At 40.2% G+C, this 26,994-nt stretch overlaps 1 protein-coding gene across 5 annotated transcripts in view; it reads left to right on the top strand.

Annotated features, from left to right (window-relative positions):
• The window catches only part of LOC140200513 (tau-tubulin kinase 2-like), a 179,979-nt gene that overhangs the window by 18,620 nt on the left and 134,365 nt on the right, over positions 1 to 26,994 (top strand). For 3 of the 5 annotated variants that reach the window (XM_072263978.1, XM_072263993.1, XM_072263971.1), the window contains exons 4-6: positions 7,760 to 7,825; positions 17,530 to 17,622; positions 24,731 to 24,856. In XM_072263978.1, the coding sequence (XP_072120079.1) occupies positions 7,760 to 7,825; positions 17,530 to 17,622; positions 24,731 to 24,856 (285 nt within the window). Of the gene's footprint in view, positions 1 to 1,705; positions 1,810 to 4,352; positions 4,491 to 7,759; positions 7,826 to 17,529; positions 17,623 to 24,730; positions 24,857 to 26,994 lie in introns of those variants that run through there. The other 2 variants (XM_072264003.1, XM_072263985.1) reach the window with 2 other exon arrangements.

Raw genomic sequence — 26,994 nt, 5'->3', positions numbered from 1 at the left:
TTGTTCTTCTGAGTGTTTTTAATTGGAATAACTGCCAAAAATATAAGGCTATAAAGAGATTGTGGAGGGGATCTAAGCCAGTCCTTTTTCACCCAGAGAGTGGTGGGTACCTGGCATGTACTGTTGGAGAGTGGTAGCAGCAGGGTTGCCAATATCATTTAAGAAGTGACTCGCCAAACACTTGATTACCCAGGCACTGAAGATTACCCAGCGAGGGCTGGGTGAAGGGATTAATACAGATGGGTGCCTGTGGTCAGCATGGACATCATGGGCTGAATGACCCATTTCCATGCTGTATGATTCTGACTCCACGATGTACAGTGTTTTTTTTTACTGATTGGGTTTTGCTTTGCAAGCCTGTGTACCAAATGGGATGTATTTTTGTTCTTTCCTTTCTGTTATCCTACTATCCTTGAGACTAGATGGGCCAAAGGGCTGGTTTCTGTGCTGTACTTTTCTATGACTCTATACTTTGGTCCTCAGTAATTTTCTGAGTTAAATGAGACTGTGTACAATCTCAACTTTCCTACTCTGAGCTTAAATCAACTATGCAGGACAAGGACCACATGAGAAATTACCTCTACTTCTGTCCAGCTACCAGAACAGCCGCTATCAATTTCTTTACTGTTTCCTTGCACCAAGCTAAGTGACACTAATACTGGGAATGTAAAACTTTTCTATTTGAATGGACAAGCTGTCATAGATGGGGAAAGACTACATGTCTGGCCATTAATTCCCAGTCTAGCATCCAACCTTAATTTAAAATACATTCTGAATCACCATTATTTAATTTCAGACATTTCTTTCACTGTGAACTGCATCACAAATCAAGTGAAATAAACTTGTATAATTATTTAGGTTTGTATTAGCACTAAGATTTAATATTTTATAAATGTTGATCATGTGCTACTTGAACTTACCCACCTGTAATTCTTTAATGCCTTAGCTCATTGATTGCAGTCAATTCCAGCCACATTCCAGTTGTAAACATGCTCCAGACCTAGCCATGTTCCAAATGAGCTGCAGCAATTACATTTGTCCCAAAAGATGAGAAATTGTCCAGGTATTTGTTGTTACCAAAACAATTCAAACCCAATAGTCAATCACTGTCCAAGTTCCCTATCATGTCATTAGTAAAATGATAGCTGGCAGCATTAGTCCCACCACCATTTATATGGCTAGAAGTGAGGACGTGTGATTATAATTCTGCAGTTCTGTGTTTGTGCATAGCACGAAAAGATGAGACAAAGATCAGGCTTTTGAAAACAGAATGCACACTAAATCTTTGCTAGGTAACAGTTGTTATTAAGAGAGTCTCAGCAGTTCCCCTCGACATAATTAAATTTGCTATCACAATGAGCATTGTGAAAGTCACTAGTAATCAGATCCATGAAAGGAAATTGGAAAAACTGATGTTGAAAATCTGAAATAAAAGCAGAAAGTTCTATGAAAACTATACGTTAATACCGTATCTGCAGAACAAAAAGCAGTTAATGTATTAGCTCTGCGACCTTAGTAAGAATTTGCATACGCCAGCACAAAGTGGAGAACTGGCATAAATTCAATGGACATAATGTGCTTACAAGACTAGGCCAAGGATTAGGCATTCTTTTGAGAATGATTCATTTCCTGACTTCCCAAAGCTTTCCCTCAATTTTGGAGTTATGATGAAGCACTTTCTACTTGCCTGGATGAATTCAATTCCAACAACATGTGAAGATCAACACCATCCATCACTCCACCACAAAGCTGGCAATTTTAAGTATCTGTTGACTGATGTGTGAAGGATAAAATATTTTACTAGCACAGGTAAAAGATGGATGATGTGACCTTGTCTGAATAAAGGAAATTAATTTGTTGGTACAGATCTGCTTGTCTTTAAAAAAAAAACTTGCAAAAATATCAAAAGCAAGATGTAGTGTGTTCATTTACTCCTTTTCCTTGTGATGTCAATACGTTAGAATCAAGACTATTGAGTAAATTGAAGAATAATAATTATTTTGTAATACCCTGCAGAAATCGATCTTTTGTATCTACTTCAGTATTTTATATCTGAATGGTTCTAGGGAGCAAATAGATTTCAAAGTGTCAACCTTTGTCATTTATATTGTTTCTCTTTGTTTCAGTAACTCTGTTTCCCATGGTATAATTATTCACATTTTCAGTTGTGGATTCCACAACTGTCAAATGTTTCAACACTAGAAGGATACTGGTTGGAAAGGTTGTGTTTAATGCAACAGTCATAAAAACGAAGCGTCAGATGCTGCCATAATTTATCTTTTATTTCAATGAATGTGTTTACTAGCAGTTATTTATTGTGGTTGTGCAGTTTTAGTTTCTCCTGGAGATAGTGGTGTCCAACTTTGCAAAGGCAAGGAAGTGCTCCAGCAGTAGAAACAATTCCATTCATAAGCAGTAATGTTGCAGAATATATTTTCTTTACTGTCCTGAAAGGTCTTCTCATTAGTTTTTGTATTCCAATCTGATGACCAGCAGTTATTCCATAAACAATTTGCTAACTTTTACATTTTATTTTTATCTTGCTTCATTTTGTGATGATTGAGCTTTAAACCTCTGTCTCAATCAAGCATATAGAAATGACCTTTCGAGTAATCCTGCACAGTCGTACTTTTTAGCATTTAATATAATGTAGGGAATAACTGTTCTGCTTTAATCAAACATTTTGCTGTAGATTTAGCCATTCAAAATTCTTGGAAGGAATGCTGCATTAACATTTGTGTGGTAATTTAAATGTTATTTCTAGAATTTAGAATTTATTTAAGTTTTGTGTAACGCTCAGGGCTATCGGCTCGTGTTTGTCTAGGGGAAACCCCATCTGCCGCCAAACCGTGTCTCACGTTTGTGTAGTTGCTGTATAATGCACCCTAGTACAAACTCACACATCAAATACCAGATAGCACACAATGTACGATTTACAGATTACACTTTATAAATCTTACTGGAACTATGTAATTAATAGAGATACAATATAAAAGGAAAGTAAAAGGCGCCAAACTTATCAGAGTTAACCCACTTCGTGCACAACCGTTGGAGCTCAATTAACGGGGTGTTCTTTCCACCATTCAATCTCCTCAACCCGGCGCCTGGGACCAACCACGGTGGTTGACCAGAGCGCGTGCAGCACGTCCTTCCTCTTCAGTTCTCCTCCCGAAAACCTGTGCACTGACCCAGGTTCCCACACATACAGATAGAATAACATAGCTTCCATTGGTTAGTTCCTCCGTTATCTATAACTATAACCCAAACATTTCAACTACAGACAACATTACCTCATAGTTAACATTACAAAGATGCCATTTCATAATTAGCAGTTAACATTACAGTCAATATTGCTAAGAACCCTACAATTACATCCATCCCACAACGTGAGAGAGTAAAAATCTTCGCATTATGACTCTGTCGCAATGTACAGATATGTGAATTTAGAAGTCGAATGGCTTGTAGAAAGAAGCTGTCCTGTAGCCTGTTGATCCTGGCTTTAATGCTGCGGTAGAGTTTGCCAGATGGAAATAGCTGAAACAGTTTATGGTTGGGGTGACTGGTGTCCCCAATGATCTTCCAGACCTCCTTTCTGCACCTGCTGCTATGAGTGTCCTCAATGGAGGGAAGTTCACTATTTTCAACAGGTAAATACAAATGTTAGTAATTGTAAATGTCTTTATTATTAAACAAAGGTGAAGATCTTGTAAATCAATGCTATGCAATTGGACAAAAAAAATGCCATGCCATGGGTTAAAGTCGGCTGCTTTTTTTTTAGTGCTTGTTGATTTATGCAGTACAAATTTTGCTTCTAAAGTTTGTGCAATGTCAAGTGCGGTATTTTGTTGACTACGCGGGAGGAGGCGGTTGCAGACAGCATAGAAATTGGCTATTTGGCCTACCATGTCCTTGTGACCAGTAGGCACAAAACTGTATTAATCCCATCTTTCAACACTTGGTCCTTAGCTTTTTATGCCTTGATGATTTAATTGCTCATCTAACCACTTCAAAACGTTTCAAAATTTACCTCTTAAGTTGTGTCAAAGTGCATAGCATAGTGTTTAGCACAATGCTTTTCAGTACAGGTGACCCAGGTTCAATTCCTGGCACTGTTTATAAGAAGTTTGTATGTTCTCCCTGTGACAGCATAGCATGTGTTTCCTCCCATAATCTAAAAGCTGTCCTGGTTAGTAGGTTAATTGGTCATTGTAAATTGACCGGCTGGGCAGCATGGCTTGAAGGGCCGGAAGAGCCTGTTCCATGCTACACCTCAATGAATAATGTGCAAAAAGAAGACAGTACTTAAAACATTTTGTTTACTTGTGCTTGTTTCTCACAGGTTCACCACCTTTGTCCAATGGGTACTGCATGTAAATACAAGCTCTTGACATAAAAGGGAATTACTGTGCAAATGCATTAAGAAAGAAATAATAAATGAGCAATAAATATCAAGAACATGAGAAAGTGAGAAAATGAGAAAATCCTTGAAAGTGAGTACATTGATTGGGAATATTTCAATGATGGGACAAGAGAAGTTGAGTGAAGTTATCCCCTTTGGTTCAAGAGGCTGATGGTTGAAGGATAGTAACTGTTTCTGTACTTGGTGATGTGAGTCCCACCTTCCTGCTGGGAACAGTGAAAAGAGAACATGTCCTGGGTGGTGGGGGTCTCTAATGATGGATGCTGCTTTCCTGCGACAGTGGTTCATGTAGCTGTGCTCAGTAGCGGGGAGAGTCTTACCCATGATAGACTGGACTGTATCCACTACTTTTTGTAGGATTTTCCACTCAATGGCAATGGTGTTTTCATACCAGGCTGTGATGCAGTCAGCCAATGTACTCTACACTACACATCTATAATAGTTCATCAGAATTTTAGATGTCATGCCAAATCTCCATAAACTCCGAAGAAAAGCTGTGCTTTCTTGATAATTGTATATGTGCTGGGCCTAGGACAGGTCCTTTGAAATAATAACACCGAGGAATTTTAAGTTATTGACTCTCTGCACCTCTGATTCTCAGCGAACTGGCTCATGGATGTCTGGTTTCCTTCTCCTGAAGTCAATACTCAGCTCCTTGGTCTTGCTGACATTGAGTAAGAGGTTGTTGTTATGGTACCACTCAGTCAGATTTTCAGTCTCCCTCCTATATGCTGATTCATCACCATCTTTGATTTGGCCTACAACGGTGGTGTTGTCGGCAAATTTGAATGTGGTATTGGAGCTGTGCTTAGCCACACAATCATAAGTGTAAAGCGAGTAGAGCAGGGGGTTAAGTGCACAGCCCCGTGGTGCACCTGTGCTGATGGAGATCATTGAGGAGATGTAGTTGCCAATCCAACTGACTGGGGTCTACAAGTGAGAAAATCAAGGGTTCAATTGCACAAGGAGGTATTGAGGCCAAGGTATTGAGCTTATTGATTAGTTTTGAGGGGATGTTGGTATTGATTGCTGAGCTGTAATCAATAAAGATCAAACTTATGTATGCACCCTTGCTGTCCAGATGTTCCAGAGTTGAACAGAGAGCCAATTAGATGGCATATGCTGTGTACCCGTTGCTCTGTTAATCAAATTGGAACAATCTAAGTCTTTTCTCAGGCAGGTGTTGATATGTTTCATCACCAGCCTCTCAAAGCATTTAATCACTGAGGACACAAGTGCTATTGGGCGATTGTCATTGAGGCAGATCAGCACGCTCTTCTTGGGCATTGGTATAATTGAGCCTGCTTGGAGCAGGTGGGTACCTCAGACTGCTGAAGCGAATGGTTCTCACAATGTATGGACTTGCTTTCAAGGACTCTCATGTTCTTGATGTTTATTGCTTATTATTTCTTTTTTTCCTTTTGTATTTGCACATTGATTGTTTGTTGCCCTTTTGTTATGGTCTTTCATTGATTCTAGCATAGTTCTTGGATTTGCTGAGTATGCCCACAAGAAAACAAATCTCAGGGTTGTATATGGTGACGTGTACTTTGTTAAAAAATTTACTTGGAACTTTTAAACTTTATCCTTGCATGTAAACTTTGAAAAAATTCTTTATTGGTATAGGAGCCATCTCAGATTAATGAGAACAAGATGGGAATATTGGTTTGAATGGCGGATTGAATGTGATGTTATTGACTCATAAAGTGGGCTTGAGAATTTCAGTGGCGTACTCTTGATGTTTGTGTTTTTTGATTAAAACTGAATCTCTAAGGTTGATCTGAACAAACAAAATGTACCATTGTATGCCCAATGCTTCATAAAACTACACACCAATACACTTCGTTTTTTTTGAGGTTGTCCTGAAATAGTCTAACAGTCATCTCATCTGGAGCTGCACCAGACTGCTGCTGTGTTGATGCCTTCCCTTGCAGTGTGGCATCTCATGAGCATACAGAGACATACTAAGTGAATTCCTTTTCCTTATTGCCACAAGATCCATATCCTCTCCTGGCCTTGTAGTCTAAGAGCATGAATACGTTGCCAGCAGAGAGGCTGAAAATTCAGTGTTAAAGGATTGCATAATCTGCATTTGCATTGAATTTCAGCGTTTAGTTCAATTATTTTAAAATGTACTATTGGCAACAGACGGTGCAAATTAGAATTTCTGTTTACTCAGCTGAAATATAATATAGTTAGATCTTGGCTGGCAGTCTGATGCTGACGAATAGGCCCAACAAATCTACGTTCCTGCTAGGTGAACAGTTTTAACCCTATCAATCCCATATAAAAGGACATTTTATTAAGCTCTTAGTTCTGGATCCAATTAGCTAGAGTGGAAGAAGCTCAGAAGAACAGATTGTGCTTTAAGTAGACGATTGACTTCCAGTCTGATTTTGAAATGGTCATCGAGGCCAGTGTACGACTGTGAATTCTTAGACAGTTAGGGCAGTTATGCCTGATGAGTTGGATGGGCGCTTTGTGGAGCAGTCTGGACCATCCAACATTTTCAAATGTCTCTTTGAGCTTCTACTGCATGGTCTTGGTTGTCAATTCTAAATGCCTCTGCTTTAAGCAGTCATTGAGACTTTGAGCATGCCAAGAGATGATGGGTATCGTGCATTTCTTCAGAAGGACTTTTAATCTGTGAGTCTGTTCTTCAATCCATCTGATAAACTACTTCTATGGCAAAACTCAGAGTGCCTTTTCCAGTAGTCTGATGTCAGGGACTGTGTAAGAAAAACTTGCCACCTAGATGACCTTTGCTTTGAGTCAATTTGGGACTTTTTCTTTCATCTTCAAGGCATTATTTAAATGTTCACTCTCTAAGCTGCTCTGCAGGTTGAAAATTTCACCTTTGCAAAATCCACAAGGAATGATTGTTCAGGTTCTTTATTTCCAATGAATTAATCATTTTGAATTGCAAAAAGAAACTCAATTGAGGCTGAAATTAGGCATTAAAATGTAAATAATCTATCACAAGGACACTCAGCAAGATGACTTCAAATAAAAGAAATAGAAACTCAAGGCGAATAGGATTGAAGGCCCCTTGAGCTATTTTCATTTGTGCTTGATTAGTTAAAGTGCATTTGCTGAGCTTACTCATTAGGCAATGCCAGGGTGGAAATCAGTCATTTGCCTCTATCAGATTAATTTAGAAGCAAATAATGGACACATTTGGAGCTGTGTCAATTTTGATGGAGGTGCTACCAGAGTTCATTAGTGCATTAGTTCTGCTCTGGCGTTAACTGAAGTACTTAGTTGTCACTTCCTCCTCATTTGAAAAGAATATATAGTTTCACAAAAGGTTCATTCTATTTTCCTTCTGATTTTTTCCAGCCTCGGGTGGTGGCAGGGTTCAGAGGCACAGTGCGCTATGCATCAATTAATGCACATAAAAACCGGGTAAGTAATGATGTTTTATGAAAGGTTAATTATATACAAACATAAATATGCTGACAATATCTTGAACACAAATATGTTGTCTTTTATTTCTCCATAATTGGTGCTAATGTGGAAGGACTAGAACCAGTGATGGCTTTCTCTGAACTCATCATGGTACTTAATGACTAAAACTCCAAGTTTCTTCTGAAAATGGAAGTTGTAAGAAATGCACATAATTTAACAATGTTCACTTTTTCCATTCCAAAACTCTGAGGGACAGATAGCTGTATCGGTCAGGAGGAGTGTAACTTGGAGGTGTTTATGTCCCAAGTTGTTGCTCTTAGCTGTTATTTGGCAGAGAAGCTGAGGTAAGATGCTGTAGCAATAATCTCTGAACATATGATCCCCACTGAAAGTGCGTCCTGAAACCTTGCAGACATATCTTTCAGGTTACCAGGACTCTGAACTCTTGACATCACACCTTTAGGGGCTTCCCACTTTGCAGATACTTTCACTGCAATCTTGGCCAGTTAACCTCTGCAACATCTCACCTAATGGTTCCAAAATTTGCTCTGTCCCAGTTCAGGACCTTCACCTGAACTGGTTATATCCTTCATTACGATTTAAAAATTAATATACTTATGGTCACTGCCTTCAAAGGGCCAGTTGACAGGCTCTTCTACTTGCCCTACCTCATTTTCCAGGAGAAGGTCCACTGTAGGCCCTTCTATATATTGATCAAGGATACTTTCTTAGACGCATTTTACAAATTCCACTTTGACCAAGCCATTTACACTATGGATGGCCCAACCACATTTGGCAAAGTTAAAATCTCCCACCAATATTGCTCTATTATGTTTACAACTAGTTGCATTCTCTCATAAATATCTGCCGTTATAATTCCTGCGGACTAATGGGGATCCTAAAATACAAAACCATCAGAGCAACTATTCCCTTCTTGTTTCTAAATTATGCCTATATGTCATCACTGGATAATTCCTCAAGAATATCCTTTCTAGGGACCATTGCTACGACCTTTTTCATCAAGGAAGTAGCTCCCTCTCCTTTCTTAATTGCACCTCAACTTGCCTCACATTTATAGCATCCATCTCTTGGAACATTAAGCTGCTAATCCCGCTCTTTCCTCAGCCATGTTTCTGCTATGGCTAGATTTCCAGCATCTGCAGTTGTTTTATTTTGCTTTTAGTTGCAAAACAAACTTTGCAACTTAACTGAAAATGTAAAGCATTAAATTATAAAAGTTCTAATTCAAAGTTATTTTAAAGAATACACTTGACACATGCATTTCCTAATTACACCAAAAGCATTAATTGCAATTGGGAATTTATAGAAGATTTATAATATTCAAAACTGAAATATAAATATTGGTCAGCTTTTAAGAATTATCTGTTAGATAGTGGACAGCCAGAGATGTTTTCCCAGGTTGGGAATGGCTAATACAAGGGGCCATAATTTTAAGGTGATTGGTAGAAAGTATAGAGGGGATGTCAGAGGTAAGTTCTTTTCACAGAGAATGGTGGGTGCTTCGAATGCCCCACCAGGAGTGATGGTAGAGGCAGATACAGTAGGACATTGAAAAAAAACTTTGATAGGCATATGGATGATAGAAAAATGGAGAGTTAGGTTAGAAGAGTAGCTTTAGATTGATCTCAGTGTAAGTTTAAAAGGTAGGCACAACACCATGGGCTGAAGGGTCTGTATTGTGTTGTTATGTTCTAAATATATACAGTGGTGCTAGAAAGTTTGTGAACCCTGTAGAATTTTCTCTATTTCTGCATAAATATGACCTAAAATGTGATCAGATCCTCACACAAGTCCTAAAGCTAGATAAAGCGAACCCAATTAAATAAATGATACAAAACTTATATCTGTTCATTTATTTATTGAGGAAAAATGATCCAGTATCCAATGATCCAATATGGGAAAAGTATGTGATCCTCTGAGGAGGTAATGACTTTGACCGAAGCTATTTGGAGTCGGGTGTTCCAGTCAATGGGATGAGATTGGAGGTGTGGGTTGTCAAGGTACCCTGTACTATATTAAAAAAAAAGACACTCGAAGTCAGGTTACTGACAGAGACTGCTCTTCTCAGGAAAGATCTGTTTATGTGCACCATGCCTCAATCAAAACAACTTTCAGAGGACCTTAGCAAAAGAATTGTAGAGATGCATGAAACTGAAAAAGGCACAAGAGCGTTTCTAAAGACCTGAATGTTCATCAGTCCACAGTAAGAGAAGTTGTCTACAAAAGGAGGAAATTCAGTACTGTTGCTACTCTCACTAGGAGTGGGCATCCTGCAAAGATGACACCAAGAGCACACCGTGCAATGCTGAAGCAGGTGAAAGAGAACCCAAGGGTAACAGCAAAAGACCTGCAGAAATCTCTAGAACTTGAAGTCTCTTGTTTATGTGTCCACTATAAGAAAAACAATGAACAACAATGGTGTTCATGGAAGGACACGACTGCTCTCCAAAAAACGTTGCTGCTCATCTCAAATTTACTAAAGACCACCTCGATGTTCCACAATTCTGGGACAATGTTCTGTGGACAGATGAGACAGAAATTGAACATTTTGGCAGAAATGCACATACTTTATACTTTATTGTCGCCAAACAATTGGTACCAGAACGTACAATCATCACAGCAATATTTGATTCTGCGCTTCACACTCCCTGGATTACAAATATTAAATATTTAAAAATATTAAAAATAGTTAAAATTAGTAAATATTAAAAATTTAATTTATAAATCAGAAATAGAAAATAGAAAAATGGAAAGTAAGGTAGTGCAAAAAAAAACCGAGAGGCAGGTCTGGATATTTGGAGGGTACGACCCAGATTCGGATCAGGATCCGTTCAGCAGTCTTATCACAGTTGGAAAGAAGCTGTTCCCAAATCTGGCCGTATGAGTCTTCAAGCTCCTGAGCCTTCTCCCGGAGGGAAGAGGGACAAAAAGTGTGTTGGCTGGGTGGGTCGCGTCCTTGATTATCCTGGCAGCACTGCTCCAGCAGCGTGCAGTCTGAAGTGAGTCCACGGATGGAAGATTGGTTTGTGTGATGTGCTGTGCCGTGTTCACGGTCTTCTGCAGCTTCTTTCGGTCTTGGACAGGACAACTTCCATACCAGGTTGTGATGCACCCTAGAAGGATGCTTTCTACGGTGCATCTATAAAAATTAGTGAGGGTTTTAAGGGACAGGCCACATTTCTTTAGTTTTCTCAGGAAGTAAAGGCGCTGGTGGACCTCCTTGACAGTGAACTCTGCTTGGTTGGACCAAGTCGGGTCATTTGTGATATTGACCTTGAAGAACTTAAAGCTTTTGACCTGATCCACTTGTGCACCACCGATGTAAATTGGGTCGTGCGTTCCGCTACTCCTTCTGAAGTCAACAACGAATTCCTTCGTCTTGCTGATGTTGAGGGATAGGCTATTGTCATCGCACCATGCCACCAGGTTCTTAATTTCCTCTCTGTACTCAAACTCATCATTACCCGAGATACGGCCTATAGTTGTTGTGTCATCAGCAAATTTGTATATTGAGTTTGATGGAATCTTGGCTACAGAATCATGGGTGTACAGTGAGTACAGCAGGGGGCTGAGTACACAGCCTTGTGGGGCACCAGTGCTCAGAGTGATTGTAGAGGAGAGCTTGTCCCCTATTTTTTACAGCCTGGGTCCTGTCTGTGAGAAAGTTGAAGATCCAGCTGCAGATCTGAGTGTTAAGGCCCAGGTTCCGGAGCTTAGGAATCAGCTTATTTGGAATGATGGTATTAAAGGCAGAGCTGTAGTCAATGAAAAGGAGCCTTATGTATGCGTCTTTATTCTCCAGGTGTTCTAAGGAGGAATGTAGGGCCAGAGAGATGGCATCTGCCATTGACCTGTTGCTCCGGTAGGGGAATTGCAAAGCATCGAGGTTGACCGGTAGGCTGTGGTTGATGTGTGCCATATCCAATCTCTCAAAGCACTTCATAGCAATTGATGTCAGGGCCACAGGTCGATAGTCATTCAGGCATGCCACCTTGCTCTTCTTCTTCTCAACATTGTTATGTTTGAAGGAAAAAGGGCATTGCATGCCAACACCAAAAGCACAATCCCAACTGTGAAGCATGGTGGAAGGAGCATAATGGTTTGGAGCTGCTTTGTTGCCTCTGGGCCTGAACAACTTGCAATCGTTGAGGGAGCAATGAATTAAAAATTGTATCAAGGCATCTTCCAGGAGAACGTCAGGGTAGCAGTCCGTCACCTGAAGCTTAATAGAAGTTGGATAATGCAACAATACAATGAGCTGAAAAGACAACTGAATGGTTTAAAAAGTAGAACATTTGTGTTTTGGATTGTCTGAGTCGAAGTCCTAACATTAATCCTATAGAAATGTTGTGAAAGCACTTGAAGCAAGTAGTTCATGCAAGGAAGCCTACCGACATCCCAGAGATGAAGCAGTTTTGTAGGGAGGAATGGCCTCAGATTCCTCCAAGCCAATGTGCAGGACTGATCAACAGTTACCAGAAATGTTTGGTTGAAGCTATTGCTGTACAAGGGGTCACACCATTTACTGAAAGCAAAGGTTCACATTTTTTCCAACAAAAATATGTAATATTGGATCATTTTTCCTCAATAAAGAAATTAACAAGAGTAATTTTTTTGTGTTATTTATTTAATTGTGTTCTCTTTATCTAGTTTTAGGACTTGTGTGAAGATCTGATCACATTTTAGGTCATATTTATGCAGAAATAGAGAAAATTCTACAGAGTTCACAATCATTCTAGCACCACTGTACAACTATTTTATAGTCCAAAACTAGACTATTACCTGATGTGGAAAAGAAAATCTCTAGCTGGCATAGAATCATGGCATGAAAGGCCTTGATGGAATAGATGTGGAGAGGATATTTCCAATGGGGGGAGAGTCTAGGAAAAGAGGCGTGGCTTCAGAGTAGAAGGTGAATGGGAGGGAAGATATATCAGCCATAATTGAATGGCAGAGCAGATGATGGACCGAATGGCCCAAATCTGCTCTTGTGTCTTATGGTTTAAATATAGTTCCTTTCGTGCCCCAAATGTGATGAGAGCTTTTGCTCATTCATAGCTGACTTAGCAAATATTTTTGCAATTCCTCATATGAAGCTGGCTGCTATGGGTATGGACAGATGTTTGGAGGTCTAAGATCTGTTCTAAAACAGTATAGAATAATACATTCAGTTGAAAGAAAAAGTTTGTGAACCCTTTGCAATTACCTGGTTTTCTGCATTAATTACTCATAAAATGTGGTTTTCATTTTGATTTTCATCTAAGTCACAATAATAGCAAGCACAATCTGCCTAAACTAATACAACACAAACAACTATACTACTTCTCGTCAATACTGAGTACACCATTTAAACAATTGCATTCTAGATTCAAAAAAGTATGTAAACCTCTGGGATAATGCCTTCTGCAAAAGCTTTTTGGAGTCAGGTGTTGCAGTCAATGAGATGAGATTGGAGGTGTGGGTTGTAGAGGTGCCTGCCCAATGAAAAGGACACACAGTCAGGTTACTGACGGAGCCTGCATTTCTCAAGAATGAGCTGTTTATGTGCACTATGCCTCAATCAAAACAACTTTCAGAGGACCTTAGAAGAAGAATTGTCAGGATGCATGAAGCTGGAAAAGGCTGCAAAAACATTTCTAAAGACCTGAGTGTTCATCAGTCCACAGTAAGAGAAATTGTCTACAAAAGGAGGAAAATCAGTACTGTTGCTACTGTCCCGAGGAGTGGGCGTTCTGTGAAGATGACACCAAGAGCACACCGTGCAGTGGTGAAGCAGGTGAAAGAGAACCCAAGGGTAACAGCAAAAGACCTGCAAAAATCTCTCGAACTTACTGTTTATGTGTGCACTATAAGAAAAACACTGAACAACAATGGTGTTCATGGAAGGACACCACTGCTCTCCAAAAAACATTGCTGCATATCTCAAGTATGCAAAAGACCACTTGGATGTTCCACAATTCTTCTGGGACAATGTTCTGTGGACAGATGAGACAAAAGTTGAACTTTTTGGCAGAAAAGCAAATTGCTATGTTTGGAGGAAAAAGGCACTGCACACCAACACCAAAACCTCATCCTAACTGTGAAGCACAGTGGAAGGAGCATCATGGTTTGGGGTTACTTTGCTGTCTCAGGGCCTGGACAGCTTGCAATCATTGAGGGAACAATGAATTAAAAATTATACAGGAGAGTGTTAGGCCAGTGATTCACCACGTGAAGCTTAATAGAATTTAGATGATGCAACAAGACAATGATCTGAAACACAAGAGTAAATCAACCACAGTATGGTTTAAAGGAGAAAATTCATGTTTTGGAATGACCAAGTCAGAGTGCAGGCCTTAGCCCAATTCTGATGCTGTGGTTTGACCTGAAGAGGGTTGTCCATGCAAGGTATCCCAGAAATATTGATGATCTGAAACAGTTTTGTATTGAAGAATGGTCTCAAGTTCCTCTTCACTGTTATGTAAGTCTGATCAGCAGCTACAGGAAACATTTGGAGGAGGTTATTGCTGCTAAAGGAGGTTCTACCAGTTTTTAAATACAAGATTCACATTCTTTTCTCAGCCTGGACTGTGAATGATTAGACAATGTGTTCAATAGAGACATGAAAAGTACAATTGTTTGTGTGTTATTAGTTTAGGCAGATTGTGTTTGTCTATTATTGTGACTTAGATGAAGATGAGACCACATTTTATGAGTAATTAATGCAGGAAACCAGGCAACTGCAAAGGGTTCACAAACTTTTTTTCTTGCAACTGTATGTCAAAGAAGTGATTGATGACAGATTATTCAGTGCTAAATAAACTTGTCAGTAAGTATCTGTTATGATTCTAATAAACAGCAGGAATCAAATCATGTGTCAGATCATTCTTTCACTGTAGCCAATGGTTGTGCATATATTGTGTAAGACTATGGATGAGGCTTGTTATCTCCTAAAATGACTATACTCCGCATTTGTGTACTTAGCATATCTGAATCCAAAAATCTTGTTTTGAATAAAGTTTTAACTTTTGATTAATGTTGTTTTAGAAAATATGAATGGTTTTGCATCACTATTTGGTCTGATAGCATTTTCTACTTGTATTAGATTCAAGATAACACTTTTATAGTTTCATACCTGTCACATACAAAGGTATAAGGACTATTGGATAGCACTTAATTTTAATAAATTTTCAGACCATAGCATTTCTTCCATGAAATATATAAACCCTTCTATGATCAGTTCATGCATTATTGATCTGGTGCTGATCATGGAGTCATATCATATAGAAAAAAACCCTTCAGTCCGACTGATCCATGCTGACCAAGACAACCATCTAAGCTAGGTCCTATTACCTTTATTTGGCTCATATGACTCTCAACTTTCCTATCCATGTACCTGTCCAAGTATCTTTTAAATGTTGTTAATATCCCTACCTCAATCACTTTCTCTGGCTCCTCATTCCATATGTAGATCAGCCTCTGAGTGAGCAAATTTCCCTCACGATATATTTGGATTACATTGTACAATCTTACTGGAGAGAGAGGCAGATACAAATGGGTAATTATTTGGCAATCCAACCCAACAACAGTAAGCTTCTGTCTGATGGACGATAGTTGAGAGGCTTCTTTATTAGGGCACTGAATCATGGATTCTGAACCAGTGAACAGCCACTGCACAATGAAGATGCATTACTCAGCTACAACTCTTCACAAATAAATCGAGCAAGACCAGCCTCAGAAAATAAATTGCTCTTCAAGTGGAGATCACATTATTCTGACAGTCACTTGCGAGACACCATGCACCATTGGATCTATATTGCAGTGCAATTTTTTTTTGCTCTTCTCTACCTCAACCCTACAAAAAAAAAGAAGGATGATGGGCATCTGCAGATTCTGTCATAATGGTTGAATTTCATGCAAAGCTTTGGCTAGCCAGCCTAGTTATGAGTAACACTTTTAACCATTAGAATGGGTGAAGGCTAAAGGTGTCAGATGTACTGGTTGAAATAGTGAAGAGTGAAGTGATTTTTTTTCAGGATATTGATGTCAGGAATTTTAATCTCTAACTAATTTTGCTCTGTACAATCATCTTTTTGACTTTTTGATTAAGGTAAGTGGATCAATAAATAAAGATGAATGGTCTAGTACCTAGACATTATAATTAAATTAATTAACTTTGATCCTATTATGTTAATCAGCTGCAAAACTTTATTCTATTATTTTGAGAAGTTTTTTTTAGTGCATGCATAATGAAGCCTGCTCCACTTTGCCCTGTGGTTAACCTTGTGGATTAATTATGTGATGCCAGATGCAATTATACGCCTGTTCCAATTCACCATGCCTCCATAGAACTGAATCTGCAAGGAAGATTAAAATATGGAACTGTTGCTCTCCAAACTGGAAGGCTTAGGTAGCTGTTTAACATTTGTCAGAGAAAGAATCAGCATGTTGCCAGCATAAGCCTCTGTATCCAGCACGTTATTCTCCATAACTTCCACCATCTCCAGTGGGATCCTACCACTAAGCCTTCTGCACCCACGCCCCTACTTTCCACAGGGATTCTTCTCTGTGACTCCTTTGACTACTCGTTCCTCCCCACTAATTTACCCCCTGCATGACAAGCATGACAAATGGTATACCTGCCCCTACACCCTCCCTCCACCATTCACAGTCCTTCCAGGTGAAGCAACAATTCACCTGTAAATCTGTCAAATTTTTCTCTGGTAGTCCTGGTGTGGTCTCTATATTGGTGAGACCCATCACAGACCTTAACACCGTCTTGCCACAAAAGGCAGGATCTACCAGTGGCTACCTATTTCAATTCAGCTTCCCACTCCTATTTGAATGTGTCTGTCCGTGGCCACCTCTAATACCATGATGAGGCCAAATTCAGATTGGAAGAGCAACGCCTCATATTCTATCTGTATAGCCACCATCCTGATGGCATGAACATTAATTTCTCCAACCTTCAGTACTTTCTCCCCCCTCACTCCTATTTTCCATTTTGCATTCTGATTGTCCTCTCACCCCTTCTCTTCTTACCTGACAATCACCTCCCTCTGGTTTCCTTCTCCCTCCCTTTCTCTCCTTCCTCTCATCACATGATCTCTCCTATTAGTTTCTTTCTTTGTAGCTTATTACCTCTTCCAGCTATACCCTCCCAGCTTCTTACTATTCCTTCTCCCCCATGCACACACATTCCCCTCTCACCTAGTCTCACCTGCCAGCTGCATTTCTTTCCTTCTCCCTACCTTCTTATTATTGCTTCTGCCACTTCCTTTCCAGTCCTGATGAAGGGTCTGAGTCTGAAATATCAAGTGTTGTTCCCCTCCTTAGTTGCTACCTGATCTGCTGAGTTCCTCTAGCATTTTGTTTGTGCTGCTTAATATTTCCAGCCTCTGCAGAATCTCTTGTGTTTAACATAATGCTAATCCTTTGATTGGCCAATGTATTGTGCTCCTTTATCAGATAGAATCATAAATCAGTTGATACAATAGGAAATGTTGCCTTTATTTATTTTGCTTAGAAAACTTGAGTAAAGGTATGCCACTGTATTAGCATTTGACTCATTATAAATCCAGCTATGATTTTTAGTAGTCCAAATCTGTTGCAAAGTAGAATTGTTCTGTATTACTTCCTGTCTGTTTTAGCATACTGGCATTATTTTAACTTTTATTGATTTTTTAAAATTAAAAATGCAGGAAATGGGCCGACATGATGATCTCTGGTCCTTATTTTACATGTTGGTGGAATTCGTTGTTGGGCAACTACCGTGGAGGAAGATAAAGGATAAGGTATTCTTGAAATAATAAGCTGAAACACAAATCTGAGATGCATTATGGTGCTAGAAGATTTTTATTTCCTTTTTGTTAATTATGTATGTACATAATTAAGGAAAAATATGTATATGTTTGACAGAGAATTGTTGTGAATAATTACATGGGTTCTTTTGTACAGGGACTAAATCTTTACCACTGGGTTTGTATGTCTGCTGTGTCTATCATTATTACATTATCTTTAATTAGGTATAATTAAATATTTATGAGGCTGATACTTGTATATACAAGTTGGTATTATGTAATTTTTGAGTAATTCTGAAAACTCAAGATAGAGAACATAATTTAACTGATTAACTCAGCACAGGTTGGTGACTAAACCTTACACTGCACCGTTTAACCGAAACAGTTGTTTTCTGTAGATATGAAGATGGGGCAGTTTGTATTCAAGTAGATGCAATATGTAGTGAAACTGAGAGGAAGGACAGGCAGATGATTGGGTCGGTGGTATGAGGTGAAGTGTAACATGGGACAAAATCAAAAAGGGTGATGAATACAGGACTGAAGTTGTTATATTCTGCAGTATACAGAATAAAGTAGATGATCTTTTAGTACAGTTAAAGATTAGCAGGTATGACATTGTGGGCATCACCGAATCGTAACGAAGAAGATCATAGACAAATCATATGCAGGTAGATTGGGAAAAATGGGTTGATGTTGAATCCCCAGAGAGAGAATTTGTAGAGGGCCTCTGAGTTGGCTTTCTAGAGCAGCTTGTGGTTGAGACCATGAGGGAAAGGTAATTCTGGATTGGATGTTGTGTAAAGGAACCCTTTATGGAATGAAGTAGATGATCTTGTAGCACAGTTAGAAATTGGCAAATACAATATTGTGGGCATGCTGAGCTTGTCAATTTCATCAACTTTGCTTCCAACTTCCACCCTGCCCTTAAGTTCACTTGGTTCATTTGTGACACCTCACTTCCCTTTCTCAATATCTCTGTCTCCATCTCTGAAAACAAACTGTCGACTGACGTCTTTCTTAAACCTACTAATTCCTACGGTTATCTTGGCTATACTTCCCACTCTGTCTCCTGTTTTTTTTTAAAAGAAAGCTCTTCCCATTTCTCAGTTCCTTCATCTTTGCCATATTTGTTCCCAATATGCAGTTTTCTTTTCCAGGACATCAGATATGTCCTTCTCCTCCAAAGAGCGATGTTTCCCTTCCTCTACCATTGATGCTGCCTTCACGGGCTTCTCCATTTCCAAGACACATGCACTCACCCTATATTCTCGCCGCCTTAACAGTCACGAGAGTTCCCCTACCACTCTATGAGCCTCCACATCCAACACATCATTCTCTACAGCTTCCACCATCTCCAATGAGATCTTACCACCAAACACAACTTCCCCCACCCACATCTCCGCTTTCTGCAGAGTTCGTTTTCTCCATGATTCCCTTGTCCATTCATCCCTCCCCGCTAATCTCCCTCCTGGTACTTATCCCTGCAAGAAGCCAAAGTGCTGCATCTGACTACTCACCTTCTCCCTCATCTTCATTCAGGACCCCATACAGTCCTTCCAGGTGAGTTAACTCTTCACCTGTGAATCTGCTGGAGTTATCTATTGTGTCTGGCGCTCTTGGTGAGGACTCCTCTAATTAGTGAACCTGTCATAAATTGGGGGATCACTTTGTTGAGCACCTCCACTCCATCCGCCAAAAGCAGAACTTCCCGGTGCCCGAACATTTTAATTCTGATTTCCCGTTCTGACACACCAGTCTAAAGCCTCCTCTTGTGCCACAATGAGGCCACTCTTAGAGTGGAGGAGCAACACCTTGTATTCCATCTGGATAGCCTCCAACGTGATGGCATGAATATCAATTTCTCTTTCCAGTAATAAGAAATTTTCCCTCCCCTTCCCTCCTTCTTTTCCCTACTCTGGCCTCTTTCTTCCTTGATCATCACCTCCTGCTGGGTCCCCTCCTCCTTCCCTTTCTCTTATATCCACTCTTCTCTCCTATTAGATTCCTTCCTCTCCAACCCTTTACCTTTCCTACCCAGCTGGCTTCACCTATCACCTAGTTATCCTCCTTCCCCAAACCCCCACCTTTTTATTCTGGTGTCTTCCCCCTTCCTGTCCAGTCCTGAAGAAGGATCTCAGCCTAAAACATTTCCATGGATGCTGCCTGGCCTGCTGAGTTCCTCCAGCATTTTGTGTGTGTTGCTTCGGAGGCAGTGATTATAATGTGATAGACTTCACCCTGCAGTTTGAGAGGGAGAAGCTAAAGTGAGAGATCTCAGTATTACAGTGGAGTAAAAGGAATTACATGAGAGAGGAGCCGGCCAACATTGATCGGAAGGGGATATTAGTTAGCAGTGATGACGGCAGAACAGCAATGAGGGCAATTTGGAAGGTGCAAGAGAGATGCATCTCAAAGATGAAGTATTCTAAAGGGAGGAAGAGCAACAGAGGCTTACAAGGGAAGTCAAAGACAGCATAAAAGCAAAAGAGAAGGCAAAAATACCAATAATATACAAGAGAATATCAAAAGTTTTTTTCCTAGATATCTAAAGAGTAAAAGAGGTGAGAGTAGATATCAGACTGCTAGATAATGACACTGGAGAGGTAGTGATGGGGAGCAACGAAATGATGGACAAACTTAAGTATTTTGCGTCAGTCTTCACTGTTGAAAACACGAGCAGTATGCCAGAAATTCAAGAGTGTGTGGGGGCAAAAAGTGAGTCAATTGCTAATACTAAGGAGAAGGTGCTTAGGGAGCTGAAGGTAGCTAAGTCACTTGGACCAGAGGGACTACACTCCAGGGTTCTGAATCAAGTCGCTGAAAAGACTGTGGAAGCATTAATGAAATGATCTTTTAAGATTCACTAGATTCTGCAAAGGCTCTGGAGGACAGGAAAATTAAAAACTCCGCTTCACTCTTTAGGAAGGGAGGGAGGCAGAAGGAAGGATATTATAGGCCAGTTAGTCTGACCTCAGTGGTTGGGAAGGTGATGGAGTAGACTGCAAAGAATGTGGTTTCAGGGTACTTGGAGGCGCATGGTAAAATAGGCTGTATGGTTTCATGGTTTCCTTAAGGGGAAATCTTACCTAACAAACCTGTTGGAATTCTATGAGGAAATAAGACAGGATAGACAAAGGAGGCTCAGGGGATGTTGTTTACTTGGATTTCAGAAGGCCTTTGACAAGGTGCCACACAAGCTGCTAAACAAGATAAGAGTCCATGGTATGACAGGAAAGATATTGGCATAGATAGAAAGGCAGCTGACAGGAGACAAAAAGTGGGAATAGAGGGGGCCATTTCCGCTTGACTAATGGTGACGAGTGAAGTTCTGCAGGGGTTGCTGTTGGAACTGTTTCTTTTCAAGTTATGTATTAATGATTTGGATGACGAAATTGGTGAATTTGTGGCCGAGTTTGTGAATGATACAAAGATAGATGGGGTGGTAGTTAGTTTTGAGGAAGCAGGGAGCCTGCTGAACGACTTGGACAGGGAAAATGAACTAAGAAGTGGCAGATGGAATAGAGTGTAGGGAAGTGTATAGTCATGTACTTTGGTAGAAGGAATAATGGTGTCGACTATTTTCTGGATGCAGTGCTGGCTTGAAGGGCTGAATGGTCTACTCCTGCACCTATTGTCTCTAAAGGATAACTCGCAGGTTGAGTTAATGGTATTACAGCATTCATTTCTAGAGGATTAGAACTCCTGCTGCTGCCTGTAAGGAGTTTGTACGTTCTCCCCGTGACCGCGTGGGTTTCCTCCTACAGTCCAAGGACGGACCAGTTGGTAGGTCAATTGGTCATTGTAAATTGTCCTGTGATTGGTCATTGTAAATTGTACTGTGATTAGGCTTGGTTAATTGGTCATTGTAAACTGTCCTGTGATTAGGCTAGGGTTAAATTGGGGCATTGCTGGGCGGCAGTTTTGGGCCCCTGATCAAAGAAAAGTTGTGCTGACTTTGGAGAGGGTCTTGAGGAAGTTCACAAGGAGGACTCTGTGAATGAAAGGGTTAATGTTTGAGGAGTGTTTTCATGGCTCTGGGCCTGTACTCACTGGAGTTTGGAAGAATGAGGGGGATCTCATTGAAACTAATTGAATATTGAAAGGCCTAGATAGAGTGGATAGGGAGAGGATATTTCCTATCGTGGGTGAACCTTGAACCGGAGGACATAGCTTCGGGATAGAGGGATGTCCATTTAGAAAAAAGATGAGGATTTTCTTTAGCCAGAGGGTAATGAATTGCCACAGACGGCTGTGGAGGGCAAGACATTGAGTAAATTTAAAGCTGTGGTTGATAGGTCCTGATTAGTCAGTGTCTTAAGGTTACAGAGAGAAGAAAGAAGAGTGGAATTGAGAGAGAGATAATAAAAAGCCAAGCAGAGCAGATTTGATGGGCTGAATAGCCTAATTCCACTCCTATGTCTCAGGCAATAGGTGCAGGAGTAGGCCATTCGGCCTTTCGAGCCAGCACCGCCATTCACTGTGATCATGGCTGATCATCCACAATCAGTACCCTGTTCCTGTCTTCTCCCCATAACCTTTGATTCCGCTATCTTTAAGAGCTCTATCCATCTCTTTCTTGAAAGCATCCAGAGACTTGGCCTCCACAGCCTTCTGAGGCAGAGCATTCCACATATCCACCACTCTCTGGGTGAAAAAGTTTTTCCTCAACTCCGTTCTAAATGGCCTACCCCTTATTCTTAAACTGTGGCCTCTGGTTCTGAACTCATCCATCAGTGGGAACATGCTTCCTGCCTCCAGCGTGTTCAATCTTATATGCTTCAATCAGATCCCCTCTCATCCTTCTAAATTCCAGAGTATACAAGCCCAGTCGCTCCAATCTTTCAACATATGACAGTCCTGCCATCCCGGGAATTAACCTTGTGAACCTCCGCTGCACTCCCTCAATAGCAAGAATGTCCTTCCTCAAATTTGGAGACCAAAACTGCACACAATACTCCAGATGTGGTCTCACCAGGACCCTGTGCAGCTGCAGAAGGACCTCTTTACTCCGGTATTCATCTTGTAGTCTCGTATGTGTTTATATATTGCAAAGCCTGGAGCCCAGTCTCACTTTCAGCTTATTTTTATCAATCTATTCATCCTTTCATTATGTGTGTTCAGTGCCTTGAAAGGTATTCAGCACCCATAATTATTTTCACAATTTACTGTCTTTTAATAAATTTCTTGAAGTAGGATTTTTTGAGCTAATCTACAAAACAATGTGCATCATGTCAAATCAAAAGAAAAATTCCAAAACCTGTCAAGAATTTTCTAAAAATTAAAAACCAAAATTGAGGCTGAAATAGTATTCATCCCTTTTGTAATTACTATGCTAACTTTCCTCAGGTGCAATACTGTCTATTACCTTCCCAACTTATCCAATTTGTTGATGTAGAAAATTGGAGGATCACCTGATTTCAATGTGGCACCAACAGTCACTCTGAGCTGCAGAAGTCAGTGACTGCAACTGGAGACGAAGTTCATGGCTCCACTATCTCTTAAGGTCTTGTACAAAAAGGTTGTTTATGGAACAGTGGCAAGGAAGAAACTCTGGCTTTAGAAAAAACATATCCTTACCTGTAAAGACTTTGCAAAGCATCACTTAAAGATGTGGAAGAAGGTCTTGTGCTCAGATGAGATTAAAGTGGAACTTTTTGGCCTCAACACTAAGTGGTCCATGTGGCATAAATCTAATGCTGCACATCAGCCAGGTAACACCATCCCGACTGTAAAGATTGATGGAGGTAGCATCATGCTATAGGGATGATTTTAGCAACAGGGACTTGAAATCTGGTCAAGATTGATGGGATTGATGAAAGTGAAATGCAAGTGGAATGCTAAATACAAAGAGATCCTGGCTAAAAACCTGCTATTTTCTGCCAAAAAGTTTAAACTGGGGAGGAAGCTAATCTTTCAGCAGGACAATGACTCGGAGCACACTGCCAGAGCAACCATGGAGTGGCTTCAAATGAAGATAATTGATACCCTTAGAGTCTTGACCTCAACCTGATTGAACATCTCTAGCATTGCTGTCCATCGGTGCTCCCCAACTAAGCTGGTGCAGCCTGAACAATTTCGCAAGGAGGAATGGGCAAATCTTGCTCCGTCACATTGTGCAAAACTAATAGAGACTAATCCAAAACAATTGCTGGCTGTAATAGCTGCGAGAGGTGTTTCAACTAAGTACTGAGCAAAGGGGATGAATATTTTTGAACTGCTGATATTTTAGTTTTTGAATTTTTAGTTTTTCATGCTTTACACTTTTCGTGTCTTTCAGCTCTATTGTAAAAAAAAAGATCATGTGATTCACAAATCAAAATTCTCAGTTAAATTGATCAAAACCCCCAGTTGGAATATTCACTTATGTAAACAAAGGGTTGGGGGTGGAATACCTTTGCACTCCATATCCTTGCTATACTGATAGTCTCCTCTGCACTTAACTCCGTTGTCCTTTTTATTGTATGGCAATCAGATCCAGAACATTAGACTAGGCATAGTCTAACCAAAGAAAGTTCAAAACAGGTTTGCTTCGGGTTAATGACCTTGCTAGCTGGTAGTGTAATTTGTAGTAATTCGTGGATATGGTGGATTCCAAGAACCTGTTATCATCTACCCCACCCAAACTTCCACCTTCTGACCAAATTGTATCATCCCACATTGGTGCTGAATTTTATCAGTTATTTACCATTCTGCAGGTTTATGAGCATAGGCCATTATGGCATGGTGCAGGCTCTTCAGCCCATGATGTTGTGCCAGCATTTTAACTACTCTAAGATCAATTTAATCCTTCCCTTCTACATCACCCTCTGTTTTTCTATCATCCATGTGCCTAGCTTAGAGTTTCTTAAATGCTCCAAATGTTTCCGCTTCTATCACCACCCCTGCCCTACCGGAGCCCAAGCACCCTTGATCATTGCTACTAAAAATGTTCAAGTTCTTGGGTTAATTGGCTACTGCTGTTGGTTTCTAGTGTAAATGAATGTTGAATTTGAAGAGAGTTGATGGGACTCTGCAGAGAATAAAATGAGACTAGTGTATGGATCTTGGTTTTGATAATTGGATTGTGTATGGTCTAAATGTTTCTATTCTGTTTTGTTTATAGGAACAAGTAGGCCTAATAAAAGAAAAATATGATCACCGCCTTATGTTGAAGCACCTCCCACAAGAATTTGCTTCATTTCTGGAGCATGTCCTCTGTTTAGATTATTTCACAAAACCAGATTATCAGGTAAATATGCAGTGTAATATCCAGAATCTCAAATCTGGTTTAATATACTGACAGATGTCATGAAAGTTGTTGTTTTGTGACAGCAGTACGGTTTAATACATACTGTAAATTTCTAAGTTCCATAAGATAAAAAAAAGGTGCAAAAATGGAATCACAAGATGATGTTTATGGGTTCATGGACCATTAAGAAGTCAGTTGACAGAGTGGAAAAGGCTGTTCCTAAAAGATCTTCAGGCTCCTGTACCTCTTCCCTGATGGTGGTAGTGAAGGCAAGTCCCAGATAGTGAGGGTCCTTAATGATGGATTAGATTAGATGGTGCCGCCTTTTTGAGGCACCTTCCATTGAAGATGACCTTGATGTTGTGGGAGTATTGTGCTCATAATGGAGCTGGATAAATCTAGACCCCTCTGCAGCCTCTTTTGATCCTACACATTGGATACTCCACCAACCAGTCAGATCGTTCTCCATGGTACCTCTGTAGAAATTTATTAGAATCTTTAGTGAAATACCAAATCTCTTCAAACCTCTGATTAAGTATAGTCGTGGGCATGCCTTCTTTATGATTGCATCCTCTGAGATATTGATGCCCATGATCTTGAAGCTGCTCGCCCTTCCCACCACCGATCCCTCAATGTGGACTGGTGTGTGTTCTTCAGTTCTCCGTGAAGTCATCAATTCCTTAATCTTGCTGACATTAAATACAAAGATGCCTGAGGAGCTTGTCAGGTCCACAAAAGATTTGGATGCAGATTGGATCTTGCAAAAAAAAAAATCACCCATTTAATGCACTTTTAAAATAAAATGCAAGAGTGGTTTGGCTTCTAGTATTTGTTTTCACCATGCAGTGAATATCCTTGACTTTACCTGAGCCGAGCTGAAATTCTGAACTGAACAATATTAATAGAGTTGTCACTTTGCTCTTAAAGAACACCTTCACAATTTAGTTACCACAATGCACACTGGCTAAGGATATGATGCACTTCTTACCATATAAACCATAGAAACTACAGCACAGAAACAGGCCTTTTGGCCCTTATTGGCTGTGCCGAACCGTTTTCTGCCTAGTCCCACTGACCTGCACATGGACCATATCCCTCCATACACCTCCCATCCATGTATCTGTCCAATTTATTCTTAAATGTTAAAAAAGAACCAGCATTTACCACCTCATCTGGCAGCTCATTCCATACTCCCACCACTCTCTTGTGTGAAGAAGCCCCTCCGTAATGTTCCCTTTAAACTTTTCCCCCCTCACCCTTAACCCATGTCCTCTGATTTTTTTCTCCCCTTGCCTCAGTGGAAAAAGCCTGCTTGCATTCACTCTATCTATACCCATCATAATTTTATATACTTCTATCAAATCTCCCCTCATTCTTCTACACTCCAGGGAATAAAGTCCTAACCTATTCAACCTTTCTCTGTAACTCAGTTTCTCAAGTCCCGGCAACATCCTTGTAAACCTTCTCTGCACTCTTTCAACCTTATTTATATCCTTCCTGTAATCTGGTGACCAAAATTGAACACAATACTCCAGATGCGGCCTCACCAATGTCTTATACAACCTCATCACAACATTCCAGCTCTTATACTCAATACTTTGATTAATAAAGGCCAACGTACCAAAAGCTCTCTTTACGACCCTATCTACCTGTGACGCCACTTTTAGGGAATTTTGTATTTGTATTCCCAGATCCCTCTGTTCTACTGCACTCCTCAGTGCCTTACCATTAACCCTGTATGTTCTACCTTGGTTTGTCCTTCCAATGTGCAATACCTCACACTTGTCTGTATTAAACTCCATCTGCCATTTTTCAGCCCATTTTTCCAGCTGGTCCAAGTCCCCCTGCAGGCTCTGAAGACCTTCCTCACTGTCTACTACACCTCCAATCTTTGTATCATCAGCAAACTTGCTGATCCAATTTACCACATTATCATCCAGATCATTGATATAGATGACAAATAACAATGGACCCAGCACTGATCCCTGTGGCACCCCACTAGTCACAGGCCTTCACTCGGAGAAGCAATTCTCTACTACCACTCTTTGACTTCTTCCATTGAGCCAATGTCTAATCCAATTTACCACCTCTCCATGTATACCTAGCGACTGAATTTTCCTAACTAACCTCCCATGCGG

The sequence above is a fragment of the Mobula birostris genome, chromosome 1, assembly GCF_030028105.1.
Source record: "Mobula birostris isolate sMobBir1 chromosome 1, sMobBir1.hap1, whole genome shotgun sequence".
Taxonomy (NCBI): Eukaryota; Metazoa; Chordata; class Chondrichthyes; order Myliobatiformes; family Myliobatidae; genus Mobula; species Mobula birostris.
This window is presented reverse-complemented; position numbering and strand designations above follow the sequence as displayed.